We start from the raw sequence: 24,422 nt of genomic DNA on the forward strand, positions 1-24,422 counted from the left end.
CCAAGTAGACATAGCCATAGCCAAACTGAGCTCTGAAAGGTAATGATGCCTGTGAGGAAATGAGCCAGCAGAGGGCTCTGCAACTGTAGATCTTTACCTCTGCTCTGAGCAGACTGCAGGTGTATCTGTGTGTTAACTGTACTGAAGGCATGTCCTTAACAAAGTATTCAAATTAAAAGAGCTGCTACTGAGTAGGGTGTGTGGCCTTTTCCTTTGCATCCTAGGCTTCTGACTCCCTGCAGAGGAGGCAGCCTTGGTACTGCTACCTAAGATGCAGCTCTTCCTCTTCAGACACAGACCTGGCAGTGTGCAGCTGAAGCCTGTGTCCCAGAATTTTGAAAAACAGATTATAAGGCAAAGTCAAATTCTGAATAAGAATTTATTCAAATATTACAAAACAAAAGGAATAACCAGAGAATAACCACACCAAAGTTTATCCAAAAATGCTTCTTTATAAATTAGATAGTGCTACCTGTTTGTTTTACAGCACATATTTGTAAGCCTTCAGTTGTGTTAACTTCAGGTGGTGTCAGAAGTTGACATGGTTTCGGATATCATTGATTTGCTTCACCATTTCCCTTATGTGTTCACCCCTGCAAAAGCATCAAATGGTTCACTTAAAAAATGAATGAGCCATTAGTATTGAGTTGTAAGATTTTTTCCCCCCATCCCCAGCTCTGAGACAGGGTTTCTTTGTAGGTCTGGCTATCCTGGAACTTTCTCTGTAGATCAGAGTTGGCCTCAAATTCAGAGATCCGTCTGCTGACTCCCAAGTACTGGGATTAAAAGGTGTATGCCACCATGCCCATGAGTCTAAGAATTTAAACTCTGTTGTAATAGACTTAAGAATGGCTTTGTCGATATTGAATGGCTTGAAAAGGTCTCAGGTGGAAAGAAATGGTTATGTGTGTGGTTTTGGGGTCTGAACCCACATTCAACAGATGCTTTGTCACTGAGCTATATATACAGCACAGCCCCAGGAACACTGCTAACCATATTCATGGGACAAACTTTGGTTACACAACAAAATCATAGGAGAGCCACTATTCTTCATCCCACCATATTTATCCCTCTATCATGCCATTCTGCAGGCAAATCCCAGACTCAGGATTCTTATCTAGACATTCAGGCAGCTTTTTGGTATACTGCCAAGGAAGAATTGTCTCACAACAGTAGCTGACTGGAAAACGTCAACTTACTCTTCTTTCAGGATGGATTGAATGCATTTTCGCTGGTAGGCACTGAGAGAAATGGTAGGTTTCTGAGGACTCAGCACTTTTTCCATCTTTCGTTGTTGATAATCTTTTTTCATAGTAACCTGAAGTGAAGTATTGAACAGAACAGATATTTTGACTATGGTTTGCCACACATTTTACAGTGTGTTCACATTTTTCAAAAATATATTAGCCACTCTGCACCCATTCTTGCCTGTTTGATGGCATTGCCTAGATGTCGTAGTTGATCAGGTATCAGCTGTAATTCTTTCTTCATGTCTCTCTCACTGTCAGAGAGAACTGGGAGCTGAGTATGAAAACTGTGAAGCACTTTTTTCATCCTTAAGAAAAAGAACAAAATGTGGATTAAGACTGCTAATTATAATAGAAACACATCAAGTTTCTAGTTCAAGAACTTGTTGTCTGACAGGAGTTAGGGGACAGTATCAAGTCTTTCCTGATACTTCAAAGGAGTGGAGTTCTGTAAATACTTGGTAAAATCATTAATCCTGACCTGTTCATAATATCTTCTTGTTTTTCTTTGGCTTCCTCATACTTGTCAGCTAAGCGCTCAGCCATTTCCCGTAGACTTTTCCTGGAGGAATGAAAAACTCTTGGGGCCTATATGATGTGGCATAGCATCCTGAGTGAGATGCAGTCCACTACTCCCCACAGTTTTCTTCTCTTTGGTTTTGACACCTACCTCTCCTCTCGACAGTAATTGAGGTCTTCTAGTTGTTTCTTTTTTTGGTCACATAATAATTTGACCCTTCAAAAAGAAGTAGTAGTAAAGTTAAAAGAAAGCCAGGATTCCACAGGTGACTACACTAAGCCAACACCTAGCAACGACTAGTGGCTGTTCAACACAGGATACTGTACCTCCGCTGAATCTCTTCCTTGGCAAGGTCCTGCTTGAGAATGTACTGTTCTCGAAATACCTGGGTGGCTCTGCTGATAAGTTGAAGACATTCCTCAGGAGGGGGAGCCAAATCCTTTTCAGATGATCTTTAGAACAGTTTCTGTCAGTTAGCCAGGTAAAGTAACCCAACAGACAAGTCCTACCTACTTTTTGTTGTTTGAGACAGGGTTTCTCTATGCAACAGCCCTGGCTTTCCTGGAACTAGCTTTGTAGACCAGGTTGGCCTCAGAGATCTGCCTGCCTCTGCCTCCTGAATTTTGGGATTAAAGGCGTGTGCCACTTCTGACTAGCTGATGAGATGTGCCATATCCCCTCCCACTGTACTGCAGAAAGAACGGACCAAAAGCAAGGATGAACACCTTGTAGCAAACACAGAGCCCCTAGGTTCAATCCCCATTTTAAAGAAAAAGCCCATTCTCAAAACTCAAATGCTCCAAATCCCATACTTAAGAAATGCTGGGTTGGCAGCACTACGTTGCAAGATGGTTTTAATATGCTTCTCAAAGGAGTCTGGGGTTTCAGCCAGGATGCGCAGTGGAGACTCTGCCACTTCAGCATCTTCTCGGGTACACAGCAGGGGAGGAGATGCTGGGTGGACTGTGCTTCTGCAAAACAAACAAGTCAGGTACACTATAGAGCTAGCTGTGGCATTACGATGTTATTAGCTACATTTATCCAAAACCGAGGACATGAGGACCTAAAGTGCTACTTTTATAAACTACAAAAATGTATGTTCTGTACTGAAAGGTCATCTTGGGAAGCTCCTATCTTGTCATTTGTCTGAGCATTTCAGACTATTTCTAAAAATTCTTTTTGAAAAGATCAAGGCAACTCAAAAAAAAAAAAATTCCATGGCCCTTGCAAAGGACCCAAGCCAGCACTATAATAGTAACCATTCCTTTCTGGGACATAGTTTAGATTTGGTAATTGTTGTGTATTGTATTTGCTTCTGTATAACATTATTTCTAAAAGTTACACTCAAGGGCAAACATTTTCAAAGGCAATTTCCATGAACTTCAGCAGTACCTAAGTAATGTACTTGAAGGTAACAATTCAAATTTGTAAGCTTGTATACAAGAGTGTTAATATACAGGCAACTTGTATTTTGGATAGTTGGCAGAAATATGATTAAAAGGTATCCTGCTAATTATGAATTTTCTCCCCTCTGAGATCGATGGAGATTGATGTTTTTATTGTTCAAATAAGTATGATCATGTTTTACTTAAAACACTAAAGGTGCCACATACCCTTGACCCCAGCACTCGGGAGGCAGAGGCAGGCACATCTCTGAGTTTGAAGCCAGCCTGGTCTACAGAGCGAGTTCCAGGACAGCCAGGGGTACACAGAGAAACCCAGTCTCGAAAAACAAAGATCAATGTATTACAAGGTTCTGGGAATTGAACTCAGGTTGTCAGGGTCAGTGGCATGCACTCTTACCTACTGAGGCATCTCATTATCTCATTGGTCCATTGGTAAATATTTTTCTAGTGACTGTTTCTTTTGTTAAAGTTACTAGAATGTTAGTGCCTTTTTTTAAAACAAAGCAACATAAAATTTATACCTGTATTTTTTCCTTGTCAAACAATGCAACTGGCCAGTGTTTAAAGAAACATGCAAGGACAGTAGCTGAATGCAGACACTTCACACTCTCAGTATTCATAAGTACCTGCTCTGAATGGACACCAAAAGACTGGAGGTCTCACATCTGACATCCCAATGACTTGCTTTTCATGTCTATTTCTACATTTATAAAACGACCTCCCAAGGCTCTTGGAAAAGGAAAATGGTGATTACATGAACTCAGCCAGAACTGCATATTTTGATGTTCCTCTGAGGCTGGCACAGAGAGATAAATTAAGTACAGAATCTGGGACCAGACAGACCTTCACCTGTATCAGAGCTACAAGCCTTTTACTACATGGAGATCAGTATATTCCTTAGGGGCTCCTCTGATATGCCCAGGAAAACACCCTAAATCTGAGCCTGATAGAAACCATCATTAAATCCAGCCACAATACGTAGTTCAGCACCTCAGCCCTCTCTGTACTCGGAAGAAAATCTCTAGTTGGGTGCAGGGCATCAGGCTTGTAATCCCAGATGAGGTAGGGAATGACCTAGGCCAGTATGACTGCAGACCAAGACCCTATCTCAAACTGAAAAGCTCTGGTTCTCAGTTATGAAATGGCAAAACAAGACGAAACACCACCATGCCTAAAATGACATCTTTCACAGATGGCTAAGAAAACAGAAATATCCATTCTGTTCAAAGTCAAAGCATATACCATATAGATAGCTTCAAGCCAGTTACTGAGGGCATTTCCCCAGCTTTGAGTTGGCAGAATTAAAGAGAGTTGTGTGGAGAATACAGACTGGGACATACAATAAAGGTCTTATGAGGCATTCATAGGTACTGGTGATGCAGATCATTGTAGGCCCCAGGATGTCCGGAACAATCCAGAATCCTCGAATTGGAGCTGGCTGCCTGGAGAGAGACAGTCACAGTTAAGTTACAAAGCAGCAAATTTATCAGAACCAACAGCAACCACATGCTTTAGAGTTCACCGCCTTCTGGAGCCTGTAGTGATTTGGAAACATACCCTGATGAATTTAAACCAAGCTCCCACTTAGCAATCTATAAGCTATTTACCAATTACCCAGGGATACAAAGCCTCTGTCTTTCTCCCTGCTAAGGCCTACCTATCTTGGTGAACATCTAGTGCCCACAAACTGCTCAGAAACCTAAATGAACAGGACTTTGGGATTTCACATTACAAAGCTAGTGACCCCACACCTGCCAAGGACCTCCTCATCTCTTTTAGTGTGCACAGCATTGTTTTGTTCCTATTTCTTTTCACCAGAGGTGGGGGAAAAATCCATGACTCAAATGAGAATTGCTGTCCCACCAATAAGCTTTACTAAGTGATCTGCATGTCCATTCTACCTGTGTCTAACCACATTTCTGCGCCTTATCATCAGTGCCACCAACTATACAGTGTCAAAATGTCCTACTATGCATCTCCTCTTCGCTTTCAGACAAAGCTCATGTTTTGTTTCCCTTTGTTCATTCAAATTCCTTACCGTGGCTTTATGGAAAGCTTTAACTGTGCCCAGTCTGGCTCTCCTTAACCCGTTCTTTATTTTATAACAGGAATCTTGTATGAGTCTGTAGTGTATACACAAATGCCTGTTCACACAATGGTGTGTAGGTATAGCTTCATTCTAGTCCCTTGAGCCAGGGTTTCACTGAGCTTGGCTGTATTCTCCTGATTCTGCTCCTACAATGGAGGTGGGTATCCAGGAGTGCATGCCCACACCTAGCTTTTTATATCTACTTAAGACGGTTGAACTCAGATGTTTAAGCTTGTTCATCAAGTGCTGTTACCCACAGACCCTCTTCCTCATCCATTTTTCTTTTTAAAATAAACCTTGTATGTCTTAAAAAACAAAAACCACCAAACAAAACTTGCAAATAAACATTACACACTAAAATTAATCGCCGTCTATATATGTCAGTTGTCAGTATGTAATCCATATACAAAGATGTGCATTTAGACCATGATACCAGTACTGGGCCAATAATTAAAAGGCAAAATTGAGGCTATAGCTTAGCGTTCGAATGCTTGCCTAGCATGCACAAGGCCCTAGGTTCAATGTATAGCAACTTGAAGGAAAAAGGAAGGGGAGAAGGCAGCAGCAGCAATAGAACCCTACATGTCCATCCCTAATCATAGTCATCCTCCTTCATAGGTAATCACTAATCCCATTTTCACACTGCCATGTCTTTGCCTTGCTTTAATTTTAAACATTTATTTTATGTGTATGATGGTTTTGCCTGCATGTATGGCTATCTACCAAGTATGTGCCTAGTGCTGGCAGAGGCCAGAAGGCATATTTCTCGTAGGCTGAGTTACAGAGGGTTGTGAGCTGCCATGTGGGTGCTGGGAATTGAACCTGGGTCTTCTGCAATAGCAGCCAGTGCCCTTAGCTGCAGAGCCATCTCTCTAGCCAAGTAAGACCATAATATACAGTTCCCTGATCACTTTTCAACCTGGGACAGTTTGCTGTCACTCCTCAATCCCTCCACTCCATTGCTGAGTCTACTCTACTGCCTGTCAGTGCTCTTGCAAATAGCTTCTTCTTGGTATTCCTCACACCTTCACTCGGGTTCCCTCATTCTCTGAACCTTTTTCTCAAGTTTCCTGCTTGGACTCTGCTGCTCCACTCACTGCTCACATCATGTGTTGCTTGCTTCTCACTAGTCTCCTTTTCTGACTCCAGACCTTTTCCTGGGGCATGCTTTAGAATAACAATTTCAATGCTGACTCTTTTACAACTCCAGACTATTCCAAACTTCAGACCCATACACAAAATTGCCTATTAAGCTCTTCTACTTAAGATGTTCTAGAGGGACATCACTATCTTTCCAAATCTGCTCTTTTCTACATGCTGGGTTTTCCAAAGGGTATCATATCTATTCATTTACCCATAGAAGAAACCTGGGATCCATTCTATGTGCCTTTCTTTATTCACCAACCATTTACTGAATATCAACTAGGTACCTTTTTATGCCAAGTTAGCAGGCACAAAGCCAACAGAATCCTAATAAAATGATAGAGACTGCAATCATAGCGCTCTCGCGCGCGCACACACACACACACACACACACACACACACACACACACACACACAGAGAAAGAGAGAAACAGACAGACAGAGAAAGAGAGAGTGAAGCATGCTGCAAAGACAACAGAAGAGCCCTGAGTTAGACTGGGGAATTAAGGGAATCATCTTTGAAGAATTACTTAAGATGAGAAAATAAACATTAGCTAAGAGAAGATGGGAAGCTGGAGTTAGGGACACAGGAAACAGGGTGACTCTGAAGCATGAGAAAGCTTCAGATGAATACCTGATAATGATGATAGTCTTACAAGTGAAGCCAGAACTACCAAAACAATAATTTTCTGGGTACACAGAGAAAGAAGGTCCTTACCTGCATGGTAATGGCTTTGTACAAAGAATGTGCTCTACAAAGCATTTCTGCTCTGCAGCAAGTTCCTGCAAACTATCCTTATCTTCTTCATCTATAAAAGAGTGCATTATAGAAATTAACCAGTGCTGAGACAAAACTTCAAATTAAAATGCTGTCACTTTTTAAATGCAATTAAGTTCTTGTTTCAGGCCACTGCACTGCTTCTCACAGAGGGTGCCTTTCTCACCAGAGCCCAGCTGAGGACTTCCTGAGAGCTGATGGCTACTGGAAGCGGGTGAGACAGGTTTCATAGGGTGTGGTGAGTTTGTCCTTATAGATGGTCCCACACTAATGAGAAAGTCGGCAACACCATTTGGACTTAGGTTATTAAAAAAAGAAGAGGGGTTTCGGCTTAAGGAATGGATCTGAGAGGCGTTAGGGGAAGGGTGTGTGTGTGTGTGTGTGTGTGTGTGTGTGTGTGTGTGGTGGGGGTGAATATGATTAAAACAATATGCATATATGAAATACTAAAAAAATAAAAATATATTAAAACATTTAGTCTCATTAAGTATGATGTTAGTTGTCAGGTTTTCATAAGTATTCTTTATTGTTTTGAGAAAATTCCTTTCTAAGACTATTTTGTTGATGTTTTTTGTTTTATGTAGTTTAGAGGATCAGAACCAAGGTCGTCTACATGCTAGGCAACTATATCCCAGCCCTTTTGGATATTTTTTTAACATGATAAGTATCTGAGAAGAACATATATATGGCTTTTCCCTTGTAATCTATGTTAACACATTACAATTTTGGATGCTGAAGAAAGCCCCCATTTCTGGAATATATAACCACTCAATCTTTTTGTGTCTATATTTGCCAGACATATTTGCTTCTAGTTTGTATATTTTGTTTGGTTCTGGTATCACAGATTGAGGTAAGTAGTACTGTTTTTTTTGGAGGGGAGGGGACGACTCATGAAGAATCAATGTTTTAAATGATCTTGGGCAAGTCATCTCCCTTCTCTACTTTTCTACTCCAGTCAGTTCTGAAGTTTGTCCATTTCATCTAGGCCTTCTAGATGAAAACTGTCATGTTCAGTTTTCCCTTATAATTTTAAATTTCTGTAAGCCTAACAGTATCTACCTTTGTTTTCTGCCTATAGTAATTTTAGTTTCCGTTTTAGTATTTGGTCTGTCTAGCTAAAGGTTTATCAATTCTGATGATGATCCTTCCATTCTTGTATTTTATTTTTTCTTCTCCAAACTACCTTTTGTCAGACCTCTGAAACTACTGGGATATACAATATTAGTAAACTCGCCTGATCCAAGAAACTTGTGAAGTTTATGAATCCAAGTCAGTCCAACACTGTGCACACCAGCTTCATGGGTACAGTGGTATCTTGAAGGACACTTGGGATCTGCAAGTGGGATCACCAAAGACACAAAGGTAACCACTGAGAAACAGGAAGAATTTACCCCAATAGCCTATAACACATAGTGAAGGAACCGACTGTCTACACGATTTTCACAATGTACTGTTGTCAGGGACTTGAAAGTTTTTAATTTGAATTCCATTTGCAAAGTGACAAGTATTAAAAACAACAGATACAATCTAGATATTATTTTCTTTCCATACTTCTTTTGAGATATCTCATTATGAAGCTCTGGCAAGCCTGACTCAGTGTGTAGACCAGGCTGGTCTCAAACACACAGAGATCTACCTTCCTCTGCCTGTGCTAGGATTAAAGTTGTACACCACCATCCCTGGCCCCAAATGTAGTTTTCTAAAAGTACTTCCCAACAGGTAAACCATTCATCCTTTTCATATTTATTTTAAGTAATTCAAAGTAAGGGTGGGTAAGAATGGACTGCACACTAACCCTATTTAAATAACAAAAGGCTGAGTGTGGCAGCTCATGAGGAACCCTAGCATTCAGAAGATGCAGGTAGGCAGGCAGGCGTGTGAGTTACATACTAGCCTGAGCTACACAGTGAGTACTAGGCCAGACAAGACCTACACAAGACCTTGTGTCAGCCAAGCCAAACCTTGTCTATCAAATAATCCCTCTGAACAATAAATATCAAAATTTTTATTTGTATAAATTAAAGACTTATGACTCAAACCAGGGCTGGAAAGATGGCTCAGAGATTAAAAGCATTGGTTGCTCTTCCAGAGGACCCGGGTTCAACTGCCAGTACCCACACGGTGTCTCACAACCATCTATAATAATGAGATCTGGTGCCCTCTTCTGGCATGCAGGCAAAATACTGTATACATACATAAAAAATAAATAAATCTTAAAAAAAAAAACCAGCTCACTTGATCTACCATTGTTTAAAAAAAATTTTTTTAATTGTTTGGGATGTTAAAGTCTAGACGAAAAAAATCTTTAATATTGAAGCCGGGCGTTGGTGGCGCACGCCTTTAATCCCAGCACTCGGGAGGCAGAGGCAGGTGGATCTCTGTGAGTTCGAGGCCAGCCTGGTCTACAGGGTGAGTTCCAGAACAGCCTCCAAAGCCACAGAGAAACCCTGTCTCGAAAAACCAAAAAAAAAAAAAAAAAAAAAACAAACTTTAATATTGAGATATAACAGAAAAGTTATTTTTGAAAAAGGCCAACATTTAAGCCATTTTACTTTCGTCATAAAAATCTTGAGTGTTAGTTCTATGATTGTATTATGCTTTAAACACAAATAAGAACAAGTCAGAAATGTGTTTCACAAGGAAAATGTTATTTTCATTAGAAGAAGCAAGAAAAAAAATGCCTACGATTAAGATTTCCAAAGACATGCTGTGATGGCTATTCTTGATTGTCCACTTGACTACATCTGGAAATAACCTAAATGGAAGCAGCCAGGTACACTTGTGATGTGGGATAATGCTCTTGTTCACTGGAAAGATTTAAAAAAATGTTTGCTGGCTAGTAGCCAGGCAGGAAGTATAGGTGGGGCTATAAGACTAGGAAGATTCTGGGAAGAGGAAAGGCAGAGAGACCAGGTGCCAGCTCAAGAGAGAGGAGGCAAGATGAGAATGCCTTACTGAGAAATGATACCAAGTTATGTGGCTAAACATAGAGAAGAATTATGGGTTAATTTAAGTTGCAAGAGCTAGATAGTATTAAGCCTGAGCAATAGGCCAAACAATTTATAATTAATATAAGCCTTTGTGTGTTTATTTGGGATTGAATGGCTACAGGTCCAGGTGGGGATGGGCAGAACAGAAACTTCCATCTACACACTTGTGAAGGATTTTTCTTGATGGAATTATTTGAAGTGGGAAGACCCAGCTTAAATCTGGACCCCACATTCTGTGGTAGCCTATATAAAGGGCAAGGAGGAGACAAAGGCTTATTATTTGCTTGCTATCACTCTTGCTTCACTGACATTAGAGCCTACTTCTTTGGGACATACATTGAAGAACAACTGAGCTATCCAGCCTCGTGGACTGAACAACTCCTGGGTTTTGGACTTTCCACTGAGATACAGCCACTGCTGGACTAGTTGAACCACAGCCTATAAACCACTCTAATCCTCCTTATATATAAGGTACCATGCCTGTTTGTTTTCTGCAATAATGATAATAGACTAACCTCTAGAACTATAAGCAAGTCCACAATTAAATGCTTCCTTTTATAAGAGTTGCCTTGGTCACTGTGTTTTCATAGCAATACAATAGTCATTAAGACATGTGTATCTTTATAAGGAAATCATCTATCAAGTTTTTATACTTAATGTTTATATTGCTCAAAACACTAACGAGACATACTTAGTGAATTTTCTTTGCAGGCTTATTATATAAAGAACACTGTTTTGAATTCACTATATAATCTGAGATGGTCTTGAACCTCTTCATTCAGGCTTCTGAGTGTTGAGATTATAGGAATTACCATTATGCCAGATTATGAAATCAATCAGGAAAAAGTCATCATTAAACATATGGGAGACACCAGTGGTGTGGTTTCAATGGGTTAAGTGACCACCACACAAGCTTGATCTCTAGAATCCATGTAAAATGGAAAGAATCATCCAGAAAGCTGTCCTCTGATACTCAAACTTGACATATACACAAAAATGCCATACATCTAGCAATACGGAAACTAAATATCTGAGTAGATCCAGATGAGTATGCTAAAACTTGAGTCTGCCTCAGAAAGAATGTCCTGTGTAGTAATTAAAAGTTCAAAAGAATCCACAGTGGTAAACTTTCCAAAAGCTGAGATCATACAAATAAACTACATGGCAGTCGTTACTAAGTATAAATACAATGGGATAGAAAGAACTGCACTTAGTGATACCTTACCTTTGTGCAGCTTAATTGGACAGGAAAAGTCAGAAGCAAAGGGATCATCCTCTCCTGATGCCAGTTTCAAGGCAAGCTCTAATTCAACACATTCAAACACATACAGAGAAGGGATGAGGTCAACCCTGGGATCCCAGGACTTCTCTGACTGTTAAAAACACAAAGGGAGAAGGAAAAAAAAAAGGACTGAGATTTCAACTCCTAATATGAATTTGAAAATGTACACAACTACAGAAGCAAAAAAGCTGGTCATTTAGCCCTTTCAGATGTTTAATTTTACACCTCACCCAAATCCTTAAACATCTATCTCCCGCTATCCTTAAACAACAATAAAAACAGAAGCCCGGGGAAAAGCCAGCCCAGTGATACAAAGGTCTTTACCTTTGTTACCAAGGACTAGAATATAGAGGGCAAGCTGAATCTGGAGCACACCTTTAATCCCAGGAGGCAGAGGCAGAAGGAGCTCTGAGAGTTTCAGTTTGGTCTACATAGTAAGTTCCAAGACAGGGAGGGTTACATAAAGAAACCCTGTCTCAAGAAACCAAAATAAAAAAATATAGAGGCCAGGATCACCATTAACAATTGATGGGGAAGTCCTGTGTATATGTCAATAAAGCACTGTTGGCCAATAGGGAAGCAAGATAGGTGGAACTAGGAGTCCAGGAGGACTCTGGGTAGGAGAAACACAGGGAGTCATCATGTAGCCGCCATAGGGATAAGAAGTCCGGACACTTTCTCCGGTAAGAGAAATACTTAGATTAACAATTATGGGAGTAAATACTTAAGTCAGAGATAGCCAGTAAGAAATAAGCAAATGGCCAACAGCTTCATAATTAATACAGTGTCCTGTGTGTTATTTGGGGACTACAACGTGGCAGAGCCCAGGCGACTGGTGGGGAAAAACCAAAGCAGGCAAGGAAAAGCCTTCACTCAACAAACAATGGTGTTAATAAATGCACAGGAAAACACACCTGTAATCCTAGCACTGGTTGGAAAAGTTAAAGCAGAAGGATTTCAAGATAGACACCACCTTGGTCTACATAATAAGTTCGAGGTCAGACTCTGCCACATAGTAAAACACTAATTCAAAAATAAAAGAACAGGGTTAGAGAAATGGCTCAGAGGTTAAGTGCATTGGCTGTTCTTGCAGATGACCCAAGTTCAGTTCCTAGCACCCACATGACAACTAATAACCATCTGTAGAGCCGGGCGGGCATTGGTGGCGCATGCCTTTAATTCCAGCACTCAGGAGGCAGAGGCAGGCAGATCTCTGTGAGTTCGAGGCCAGCCTGGTCTACAGAAAGAGTTCCAGGACAGCCTCTAAAACAATACAGAGAAACCCTGTCTTCAAAAACCAAAAACCAACCAAACAAAAATCTGTAATTTCGGTTCCAGCAGATAGGTAGATGTCCTTTTCTGAATATGTCTTTAAAAATTAAAACTAAAAACAAGCATGGATTAAGCCTTTATTTCATTGTTTATGAGAGTTTTACCTACAAGTATGTCTGTGCACCACTTACATACTTGGCACCCACAGAGACCAGAAGAGGGTGCTGGATCCCCTGGGACTGGAGTTAGAAACAGTAGTGAGCCACCATGTGGGTGTTAGGAATTGAAAAGCAGCCAGTGAATGTAACCACTGAGCCATCTCTCCAGTCCTAAGAGCAGACTTCTGTTTGGAGGATTCAATTTACTGGCTCAGGGTGTGAAACCCTTAATACAAAGATCAGAAACAAATACATTTCATAGACTGGTAAGTTGGGCAATCTTCTAACTTCTTTTCACTTGGACTCTTATTTATGCTTCAATTATTCTTATATAAAATATATAGTTTCCAAAATACCAGAAGTGCCATGTGTAAGCTACAAAGTTCATATTAAGCATTCAAACTGGTCCATAAAATATACCTGCTATTAAAGATGTGAACTATAGCAACGTTAGCCTGGCACTTACTTGATCATCTTCTTCTTCACCCTCTAGTACAACACAGTGATACAGCATTCCTGACTCAGTCGCAATTACTAAGATATTGGGAACACAGGGCAAACAAAGTACAGCACAGGCATCATAACCGTAGTTATCTTCAGCTGCAGGGTGCATAGGCAATGGTCCCAACAGCTTCCCAATATTCCCAGGGCTAAAGGAAGAATGAAAACCTTATCAGAAAAATGTTGACAGAAGACAACCACCCCCCTACTCTGATTTTTGTCTTTCTTCAGCTACTGTAACTTCAAATAGAGGTCTTTATTTTTCATTTTCCCACTCACATCCCAACAACAGTGATTTTTTTTTTTTTTTGGTTTGAGACAGGGTTTCTCTGTATTGTTTTGGAGGCTGTCCTGGAACTCATTCTGTAGACCAGGCTGGCCTCGAACTCACAGAGATCCGCCTGCCTCTGCCTGCCAAATGCTGGGATTAAAGGCATGATTCTTGATCTGAGATAATTTTCCCTTTGAAAGGAAAGCAGCAATGCCTGAAGAGATTCCAGATTTTTGTTTCGTTTAGTTTCTTCCTTCCTTCCAGACAAAGTCCTATGTAATCTAAGTTGCCTTTAATTCTTGATCCTCCTGTCATAGTTTCCAGAGCTAGGTTTCTAGAAGAATGCTACTGTGTCTTTAAAGACACTGTAGACTGTCACACCATGAGGTACAGGGACATGACTGGCATCTGTTGGTGGTGATAAGATCAGAGGTTCCATCCCCAGAAATTACTACCGCCACCAGAAAAAAAAAAAAAACAAGAGAGACAAAGGGCTGGATTGATGGTTCAGTGATTAAGAGCACTGGCTATTGCAGAGGACCTGGGTTAAGATTTCCAGAAAATATGGTGGCTATGAATATCTAGCTCCATTTGTAGGGAATGTGATGCCAACTTCAGGTCTTTGCATACATATGGTACACATATATCTATGTAAGCAAAACACTCATACATATCAAATAAAAATAAATCTTAAGAAACAAAAAAAAGGAAAAGGTCCCATTACACAGCTCAGACCAGCCTCAAACTCATAACTGTTGTGTGCTGAAATTACTGGCATGTACCACCACATCTAGCCTGGTTTCCATTTTTACCTCTCCACTGACAGTACTCTAGCAAAGATCCCCCAGGATTCTAGTCGCTGAATCCAACTAGACCCGCTATATTATCACTGGTTAACAACTGTTGCTGCCTGACATCCTTTTCTTGAGACAGAGTCTACTCATATAGCCTTTGCTGTCCTGGAATTCACTATACAGGCCAGGCTGGCCTCAAACTCACAAAATCTGCCTGCCTCTGACTCCCAAGTGCTGGTATGAAAGACTTGGACCACCCGCCTGGTGGCTGAACACTGTTAACACTCCTAACAACTTCTTTTCTGGTAGTGTTCTCTACCTCTCTGAACAAGTCCTTCCTAAGCGTTGTTCTCATTTTTCTCGTTTTCTGGGCTCAAAGGGTAAAGCCGAGACCTAAACAAAACAAAACAAAACAAACAAAAACCCAACAACACAAAAGGCAAAACTACCATTAAAAACAAACAAAAAACCCAAAACAACAACAACAAAAAACCTAAGTATACCAGATAGAAACTTGTACAGCTCTAGTTCTCCCTGTCCTTCTACTCTGCTCAGAAACCACCATTTTCCAGGACAGATCTCATCATGTCATCATGTTCAGTACCTAGGAATGTTAACTCCATCAATTTTCCATGGAAAATAATGCTAGCTTCAGTATTTGTTGTTGCTTTTTATCTGAAATCACTGCTCTAGATCAAGATATCATCAGATCACTGAAGCTTAAATGACACCTGTGCTTATTTGCAAACTCTAGTCTGGGATGCCCTTGTGACTAAAATGGTCTTACATTTCTTTTCTTTTCTTTTTTTGGTCTTACCTTTCTTGATGCTTCATTTAATCCTGCTTGAGACTGTTAAGTCCCATGTGACATCAGTCCTCTATAAAAATTCCCCTAAGTACTACAGTCAAAATAATGCCTCCTTCCTTTGAGTACTTACTGTGCCCCAGTAATGAGTCCTTATATGTGTACATATGCCTTTTCTTCACAATTCCAATGCAAGATATCAGATTACATCTAATCATACCCATGCTACTTTGTTGGCTACCTTGTTTAAGAGAAACAATGCAGGGCTGGAGAGATGGCTCAGAGGTTAAGAGCACTACATATTCTTCCAGAGGATCTGAGTTCAATTCCCAGCAACCACATGGTGGCTCACAACGATCTATAATGAGGTCTTATGCCTTCTCCTGTGTACAATCATGTACACAGATTTAAAAAAACTGTATGCATAATAAATAAATAATTAAAAAAAAAAGATAGAGAGAAACAATTCAGCCAGGCGGTGATGCCACAACACCTTTAAAACCAGCATTTGAGAGGCAGGGGCAGGCAGATCTCTGTGAATTCAAGGCCAGCCTGGCCTACAGAGTAAGTTCCAGAACAGCCAGAACTGTTACACAGAGAAATCCTGTCTCTAAAAAAACAAAACAAAACACAAACAAGCAAAACCCCAAACAAACAAAAAACAGAGAGAAAGATTTATTAGTCTTTTCTTAAAACTACACAACTTCTGTAAATAAACAAGAAAGAGGACAATCAAATAATCTGTACCATTTCTCATCTACACCTGAAACACAGAAATGTGCATCGAAAGTTCAACAATGATGATGTATGCAGCAACAGTGGTTACTGCTTAACTTACCTGTGTAACAGACTAAGATAGGTAAGGAAGGTCTCCCCATTCTCATATAAGATGTACAGCGGATATGCCACTACCTCTTCTTTGCCTGTTTGTTCAAATATATTCCTTGAGATTGTTGCAAGTGGCCCAAAGTCAAATGCAACTGCTGTCTCTCCCAGAGATGCTGTATATGCCCTTCTGCAAAGAGATTTGAAAAAAGTTTGTTGAAAAGAAAAATTATTGTGAAAATTAAACAAATTCTCATAAAAACTAGTGAAATTTTTAAATTTTGAAATAGTTTAAATACAGACACACAGATAACACACACACATATATAATATATATATTATATATAGAAATACAAAAGAAAATGGAAGAAAACATGAAAACCAGATGAACACAAACTTATTTATTCCACAAACATTTACCACTTATTATGTGCCCTGCACTGTTCTAGGTTCATAAAATATAACAGCATATTAAAGAAAGACTTTACTCTTTAGTGAGAGGAAAAGATAAACACCACATTCAGGAAGTAATTTTTGTTGTTGTTGTTACTTTGGTTTTATTAAGACAGGGTCACACGTTATAACCCAGGCTGGCCTTGAACTGTAACAATCCCTCTGACTTGGTCTTAAAAGGAGGGCCAAAGGGTGTTTGTAGGAGTGCTGTTTAAAGCAGTCTGTGTGGCACAGGAAGACTTTGAGAAGCATCAAATACAGGTCGGGAGGTAGTGGCACACACCTTTAATCCCAACACTGGGGAGGCAGAGGAAGGCGAATTTCTGTGAGTTTGAAGGCAGCCTGGTCTAAAAAACCGAATTCCAGGATAGCCAGGACTGTTACACAGAAAAACCCTGTCTTGACACCCCCCCCACATACACACAAAAATCAAATACAGAATAAAAATGAATAAAATGTTCAAGAATCAAACATGAAGATAACTACAGGGAAATTCTAAAAATACTGACACTAGCTTTCATTCTAAGCATGCACACTATATGTGACTGTGTAGTGTTTACCAGAAGACTCATCAGAGGCCAGAGGACTGGGTTCTGCAAGTTCAAAGGATGATTCCATTAAGAGTAAGGCAGGGCACGTAGTAGGTAAGAAAACAAAAGCCGGGAGCACTAGATAGTCAAAAGGGCCAGGCATAGAGGTGCGGGCCTTTAATCCCAGCACTAGGGAGGCTGAGGCAGGTGGATCTGTCTCTGTTAGGCCAGCCTGGTCTACACAGTGAGTTCCAGAACAGCCAGGGTCATGTAAAGAGACCTTGTCACAACACAACAAAAACCAGTAATCAGAAGGACTGAGTCTATTCTATTCCAGGTGCTAAGAGTTCAGCAATCTGCCTTACCCACACAGAGTGCACTGTAGGCCTCTAGCCCAACATTTTTACGATTTTTAGACCTGTACAATTTTATGATGTATTGCTTCTGTCAGTCATACTTTAGAATTTTCTTAAAAAAGAGATCAAGTTGGTAATTATAATGACAGATTTGTGACTTGTTATATTACCACAAGCATGTTAAAACTCACCTTTGGAAATTGTGGTAGTTGCTGGTAAAACTGCATTTACATTCTCAATAAACCCAACATTTTGTGACACAAATGAAAACTTACCCTTTATTGAGTATTAAGCTTTCCTCTTCTGCTTCTGAAAGTACAATCACCTTAGTGGGTGTCTGAGGCTCACGGAGAGAGTAAATTCTAGCAGTCAAAAGAAAAAAAACAAAAACAAAACAGTACTTAAATTCTCTTTGATGCCAGGCAGGGCAGCTCACACTGTAAATCTATCACTTGGGAGGCTAAGGAAAGAGGACCACGAAGAACTCGGCTACATTTACAGACTAGTATGGGTTACACAGCAAGACACTGTCTTGCACAAACCATAAAAGTTTTCTTTCTTTCCTAGAAAAGAGCTTCATCTCCAACTAATCACTTCTTAAGTATTTTCCTACCAGGGGCTAGAGAAGGCTCAGCAGTTAAGAGCACTTGTTGCTCTTGTAGAGGAGCTGGGTTTGATCCCCAGCAGACATGGAAACTCACAACTGTTTGTAACTCCAGTTGTGGGGGATCCTTCCTCTTCTGACCTCCCTGGGCACCAGGCATGCATGAGGTACACATACATACATGCTGGCAAAACACCCATTCACAGAAAAAAAATTTTTAAAATTTAAAGTTTTCCTACCAGTTCTCAAATCACCTTTTTGCCAAAGATCTTGCTATTCCCGGCATGTTGCCTATTTCCTCTGGTTAACTATGTGAGAAGGTGAGCTTATGACCCAAAGAAATACTCTCTATCTTTAACAAGGGGTGGGGGGATGGGTAACAGTGTTAGGAATGGACCCAAGGCCTTAAGCATAAGCACTTAATCACTGAGCTACATTCCCTATACCTTTAGTCCTACAGCAGTTGGATATGCCATGCTTTGTTGATACTCATGGGAGGTCTGCCCTCTTCTGATCAGAAAGAGAGGAGGGGTGGGTTTGGAAGGGGAGGAGGAAAGGGAATGGGAGCAGGCATGCCTTTAATCCCAGAATTCAGAAGGCAGAGGCAGAAGCAGGTGGATCTATGTGAGGTCAAGGCCAGTCTTGTCCACACAGTGAGACATTATCTCAAAAGATATATATATATATATATAGTTTTATAATAGGTAACAGAATAAAAACATTACATTTAGTGACTTATTTGTGTTATTCTAAGCCAACTATTTAGTAAATGAGTTAAATGAGTAATAGGAAACAAAGCTTTTCCATTCACAAGGTAAACTAGGGAAGGTAAAGGTCACCTTATCACATTGTCTGACGTCAACAGCACTATGTGGGGATCCAGCATCTCACTTGGATACCACGCAGCATGCTTCAGAGTCAAAGAGGTAGAGCTGGTGAAAAATCTCTCAGCAATTGATGTGGTACTAAAATAAAAGAAGCAATTTTCAAAAACATTTGTTTTGTAGGTCATTCTACAAATTATAACACCGTTCTAACCTATTATAACACCATTCCTTTCCTTGTCATTCTGGGAGCATTCAAAGAACCTATCCAAGGAATCAAAGTGCAAAGATTTTGTACACTATAGTAATATATTTTATACATTTTGGTTTTGCTGGTTCAGAAAGGACCTTGCTATACAGCCCTGGCTGGGGCCTAGCCCTCATAATGTAACCCAGGCTGGCCTTGAACTCACAGTAATTCTCCTGGCTCAGCATCCTGGGAGCAGGGATTACATTTGTGTATTACCACACCCAGCTTATATAGTTTTTTGTTGTTGTTTTATTTTGTTTTTCGAGTCAAGGTTTCTCTGTGTAGCTTTGGAGCCTGTCCTGAAACCAGGCTGGTCTCGAACTCACAGAGAGATCCACCTGCCTCTGTCTCCTGAGTGTTTGGATTAAAGGTGTGCCCAACCACTGCCCAGTATAGTTCTTTACATGTGTTTTGATATTGCCTTTTGCTTGGTCTTTTTACTAATCAATGTGGTAAGGAAACTATAAGGGCAGATATTATGATGGTTATTCTGAAAATTAAGAAACAGCGATCCAGGTTTCTGCCATCTTTCTGTGCCGTCACCATGGTGCATATGAATGTCCTGGCTGATGCTCTGAAGAGCATCAACAATGCTGAGAAGAGAGGCAGATGCCAGGTCCCCATCAGGCCCTGCTCCAAAGTTATCGTTCGGTTCCTAGCTGTGATGAAGCATGGTTACAGTGGTGAGTTTGAAATCATCCATGACCACAGAGCTGGGAAAGTTGTCATGAACCTCACAGGCAGGTTGAACAAGTGTGGAATGATCAGCCCTAGATTTGATGTGCAGCTCAGAGACCTAGAAGAATGGCAGAGCACTCTGCTCCCATCCTGTCAGTTTGGCTTCATGGTACTAACAGCCTCAGCTGGCATCATGGACCAGGGAGAAGCAAGACGAAAACACACAGAAGGGAAGGGAAAATCCTGGGATTCTTTTTCTAGAGATGTAAACCACATAAATAAAAAGCCTCCATAGGAAGGAAAGAAAGAAAGAAAGAAAAAAAAAAAAAACCAAACAGCGACCCAAATTAAGAATTCAAGCACTCTGCTTATATTATAGAGGTAAAGGTAAGTCTAGGTTTCTACCTTATATTCTTTTCAGTAGATTTTATAGATCCCTGGATTTTTATTTTTAATTTATACGTGTGTGTATGTGTGTAAAAAAATAAAGTATCACATTTCTGTAGTTCCAGTATCCTCAGCCTGCAGTCACAGGTTCACTCCTATGGTGGGGAAAGCAGGGAAGTGCAGTTACTCGGCAGGCTTAGTTACACTAGGTATTAAGACTTCCATACATTTTCCCCCTCCTTTTAAAACTTGGAAGAAGCCATGAGGCTTAATTTAGATGTTTTGTTTCCTTTCCATGACTGAATAACTGGCAGGGGAACAACTGATAGACCTTTAGGCCATGAGTAGCCATGGTACATTTATGCTGTCATAGTACAACATGCAATGATCAGAAAATAGCCTGACATACAAATGGTGTCTTGGAATGGATGTATGTTATGTTAGTCAATAGTCAAAACCCTAATCCACACGTTTTATTTCATTTTGTGAATAGTTAAGCTCATGCACCTAAATTCAAACTTGCAGCTATTTCTGTAAAACTAAGGGGCTGATATTGTTTCTTGTAATTACAAATAAATATTAATACAGTATTCTTCAAAAATAACAACCAAAGGGGCTGGGAAGGTGGCTCAGTGGTTAAGAGCACCTGCTGCTTTGGTAGTGGACTCAGAATTGGCTCCTAGCACTCTCATGGCAGATCACAACCTTCTGTAACTCCAGGGCATTTGACTCTCTCTTCCAGCCTTGCAGGGCACCAGGCCACACAAGCAGTGCACTTATATAAGTGAAAGCAAAATACTCATAAACATTAAAGAAAAACGGTAACAATAGCAACACAGGAAGCAAGTCTACATGCCCACATGAAAGCTCAAATGTTTTAACAGCAGCACCCAAAATACATTTCAACAGCAACTGGTCTTAGCAACTCACACAACTAAACCCTAAATGGAAATATAACTTACCTACAATTCACGGTTGCTTTTCCACCTTCAAATTCAGAATCCTTCCCCCATCTTTGAGGTAATTCTAATGCCATAAGTCCTTTCATTCCTATAAGTGCTACATGATGTTGTGTTGGACTTAACAAGACTTGATGAATTTCAAACAGGGGTGGATTTATGCAAAGTAATCTCTGAAAATTAAAGCAATTTAGTAAAAAGTTTATTTTAATGTTAATATATTCGAGAGTTGCTTGAAACCACAATCATGCTTTGATTTTCTATAGCTACAAAATAACAGCATTCTGGATTAGTACTAATACTTGTCTTATTAACCAATTATTCCAAGACAGATGACTACGCTCCTAAAAGCACTTGTTCCTTTTGCAGAGGACTAGAGTTTGGTTCCCAGCACCCACATTCTTGGCTCACACTGTCTGTAAATCAAGCACTCTCTTCTGGCTTCCTGGAGCACCTGCATTCACATACACACTTAAAGCAAAAGTCTTAGGGCTGGAGAGATGGCTTCAGTGATTAATAAGAAGCACTGGCTAATCTTCCAGAGGACCTGGGTTCAATTCCCCACACCATCTGACCTCTGTGGGTACCAGGCACAGGGATGGTACATACACACATACACAGAGAAAATATGCACATACAGAAAATTAAAAACAAGGCAAAAAAAAAAAAAAAAAAAGCTTTAGCCAGGCAGTGTTGGCATACAACTCTGGGAGGAAGTCAGGAGGCTCTCTGAGTTCAGGGTCAACTGGTCTACAGAGTGAGTTTCAGGACAGCCAGGGCTACTGAAGAAAAACTCTGCCTTGAGAAAACAAAAAACAAACCAAAAACAAAAAACAAAAACAAAAAAACCAACAACAACAAAAACAAGCTGGGCAGTGGTGGTGCATGCCTTTTAATCCCCAGCCTTTGGGAGGTAGAGACAGGCGTTTGAGACCAGTCTGGTCTACATAACTAGTTCTAGGACAGTCAGGGACACACAGAGAAACCCTGTCTCTAAAAACCACAAAAAAAAAAAAAAAAGATGATGAGACTGCCAATATATTATTTACCTTTGTATGGAGAACCATGCCAAGTCAAAATTATTTAAGATAAGGCTTTTTTGAATACAATGAAATTTCTAATTGCTTTTATATCTGTAGGCCAGCGTGTCTCTAAATGCCTGTTGCATAGCTGTGTAGTGTGGAACACAGTTTTAATTCCAGTTCTTATCAGGATCTGCCTGATCTCTGAGTTTGAGGACAGCCTGGTCTACAAAGTAGGTTCCAGAATAACCAGGGCTGTTGCAGAGAAACCCTGTCTCAAAGTCACCAAATAATACATGGCTCTTGCATGCTCTAGGTTTATGACAAGTGCTGGACATAAGAAAGTAAGGTAAACATTGCCTCTGTTTTGGTGTTTACAAATGAGAAAATACAACAAAAATTTTAAAGTAATTATTACTGCACTAAATGCTACAAAGCATGAAAGTGCTATTAACTGAACACACTGAACAGTGTACTAGAACCAGGTATGATGTTATCTAACTTTAGTCAGGCAGAAGCAGGGCTTAAGATCAATGGATGGACACACACACACACACACACACACACACACCCACCAACCAACCAACCAACCAAAGGGGTCGGGGGGATAATTTACTGAGGTAAATCTGATAGTTATTCTTAACGGGAATTTTACAGCAGGTGTAAATGTGTAAATATTGACCTAGTTTCTCAGCAGCTCTGGCTGCGCCTTGTTAAAATAAATCACTTCTCAACAAGAACTGGTTGGTTCAGGACACACAGCAGATCTCATACATTAGAATGAATGTCACTTTTTTTTTTTTACTTGTTTGCTTGCTCCTTTTTTCTTTTTGAGACAGGGTCTCTCTATATAGTCCTGGAACTCACTATGTACACTAGGCTGGCCTCAAACTCAAAGAGATCCTTCTGCCTCTGCCTCCTGAGTGCCAGGATTAAAGGCCTGTGCCACCAATCCCGGCTTAAAAAAAAAAAAAGGTTTTAACTGAAGATCGAGGTTGGTTTTTGTTTGTTTTTAAGTAATTTTTTTGTTAGACCCCCCCGGGGGGCGAAGGGATGCTACTGGGGTGAGGGGTAGATTTGGAGGTACTGGGAGGTGATCGGGATTGGGGTGCGTGATGTGAATTTCCCACAGAGTTATGATTGAGCTATCCGGGGGCGGGTCTTTAACTGAGAATCAGTTTGCTACAAATGAACACTTCAATAGAGCAGTATTCGGTTACAGCAAGTCTAGAACACACTCTGATTACATCAACTTTCACATGCCACTCATTGTCTCATCAAAAGCAGGAAGGTTTGAAGACCTAGCTCAGAGTCGGAACTCCTACGTTTCCCCTGGTGAAGGCGAAGGTGTGTTCATGGGCGTGTGTGCACGTGTGCTGCACTGAAACAAACGAGCAGGCCTTTCCAACTTCAGTGAGGGCCTAAAGGGGCAAAACCAAAACACAGGGGTTCTCTTTTCATGTCAGGCAGGTAATCTGGCCCTTTTAAACCTGTCTTAAAGCTCACAAAAACCAAAAGAACGTGTCACATCCTTAAACAGGGTCCTTTCGGTCAAACAGCTAAAAACGTCCCCGCCAACTTCTCCCCCGGACACTCAGAACGCCAGCACCTAAACTAAACAGCACGAGTTCCTCTAAGTGCCTGGCAATGACCGAGGCAATAAACCCGCCGGAGAGGAATAAAAATACGAAAGACGGACTTTTCCACTCGGAGCGGGATGCTCCCGAAAGACGCCTGTCAAGTCCGCTACCGCACCCGCTACAGAGCCCAACCACCGAGACGGGAAGCGAACCACAACTCTGGGTGAGTGGCGGCCAAGGGTCGCTTTCGAGACGGGCCGGCGCACCTGGTACTGGGAGAGAGGGGGCTCCGCGCCGCCACCGCTGGGGCCTCGAAGGCGAACCACCAGGAAGGCGCTGCTCTCCGCGTCCCACAGGAAGAGCTCCCCTCCGAGGCCGAAGACCAGGTTTCTCGTCAGCAAGTGCGGCGGCAGAGGCGGGCACGAGGGCGAAGTCGAAGCCGCTGGTTTCTCCGCTTCGGCTGGACTCTGGTTCTTCAGGCCCTCGCGGAGCCGCAAGAACACGGCATGGTTAGGAAGCCAGCTCTGCCACAGCTCCCCATCACCCGCAGGGCCCTCGGCAGCCGCCATCTTGAACCAACAGCTCTCGGCTCTGGCCCGCCGCGCCGCGTAGCCAATCCGCGACCAGCACTCCACGGCTTCAGCCTATCAGCGAGTAGGAACCCCGAGGACAGCCATCACTAGAGGAAAGCCGATCTA

General features: G+C 41.1%; 1 protein-coding gene and 1 pseudogene across 1 annotated transcript; one reads left to right on the forward strand and one right to left on the reverse strand.

The window, feature by feature from the left end:
- Positions 1-360: 360 nt before the first annotated feature.
- Positions 361-24,333, reverse strand: Nup88 (nucleoporin 88). The gene is made up of 17 exons (XM_040749047.1): positions 23,991-24,333; positions 21,126-21,295; positions 18,864-18,989; positions 17,696-17,782; positions 16,095-16,271; positions 13,352-13,535; positions 11,399-11,546; positions 8,418-8,516; positions 7,124-7,214; positions 4,514-4,615; positions 2,580-2,738; positions 2,094-2,219; positions 1,918-1,983; positions 1,729-1,809; positions 1,429-1,555; positions 1,200-1,318; positions 361-593 (listed from the first exon to the last, which is right to left on the reverse strand). The coding sequence occupies exons 1-17, from the start codon at positions 24,291-24,293 to the stop codon at positions 530-532; spliced, it is 2,229 nt and encodes a 742-aa protein (XP_040604981.1). The 5' UTR covers positions 24,294-24,333; the 3' UTR covers positions 361-529.
- On the forward strand, positions 19,584-20,037 carry LOC101834875 (annotated as a pseudogene).
- Positions 24,334-24,422: the final 89 nt, after the last annotated feature.

The sequence above is a fragment of the Mesocricetus auratus genome, unplaced genomic scaffold (assembly GCF_017639785.1).
Source record: "Mesocricetus auratus isolate SY011 unplaced genomic scaffold, BCM_Maur_2.0 Super-Scaffold_100007, whole genome shotgun sequence".
In the NCBI taxonomy this organism is placed as follows: Eukaryota; Metazoa; Chordata; class Mammalia; order Rodentia; family Cricetidae; genus Mesocricetus; species Mesocricetus auratus.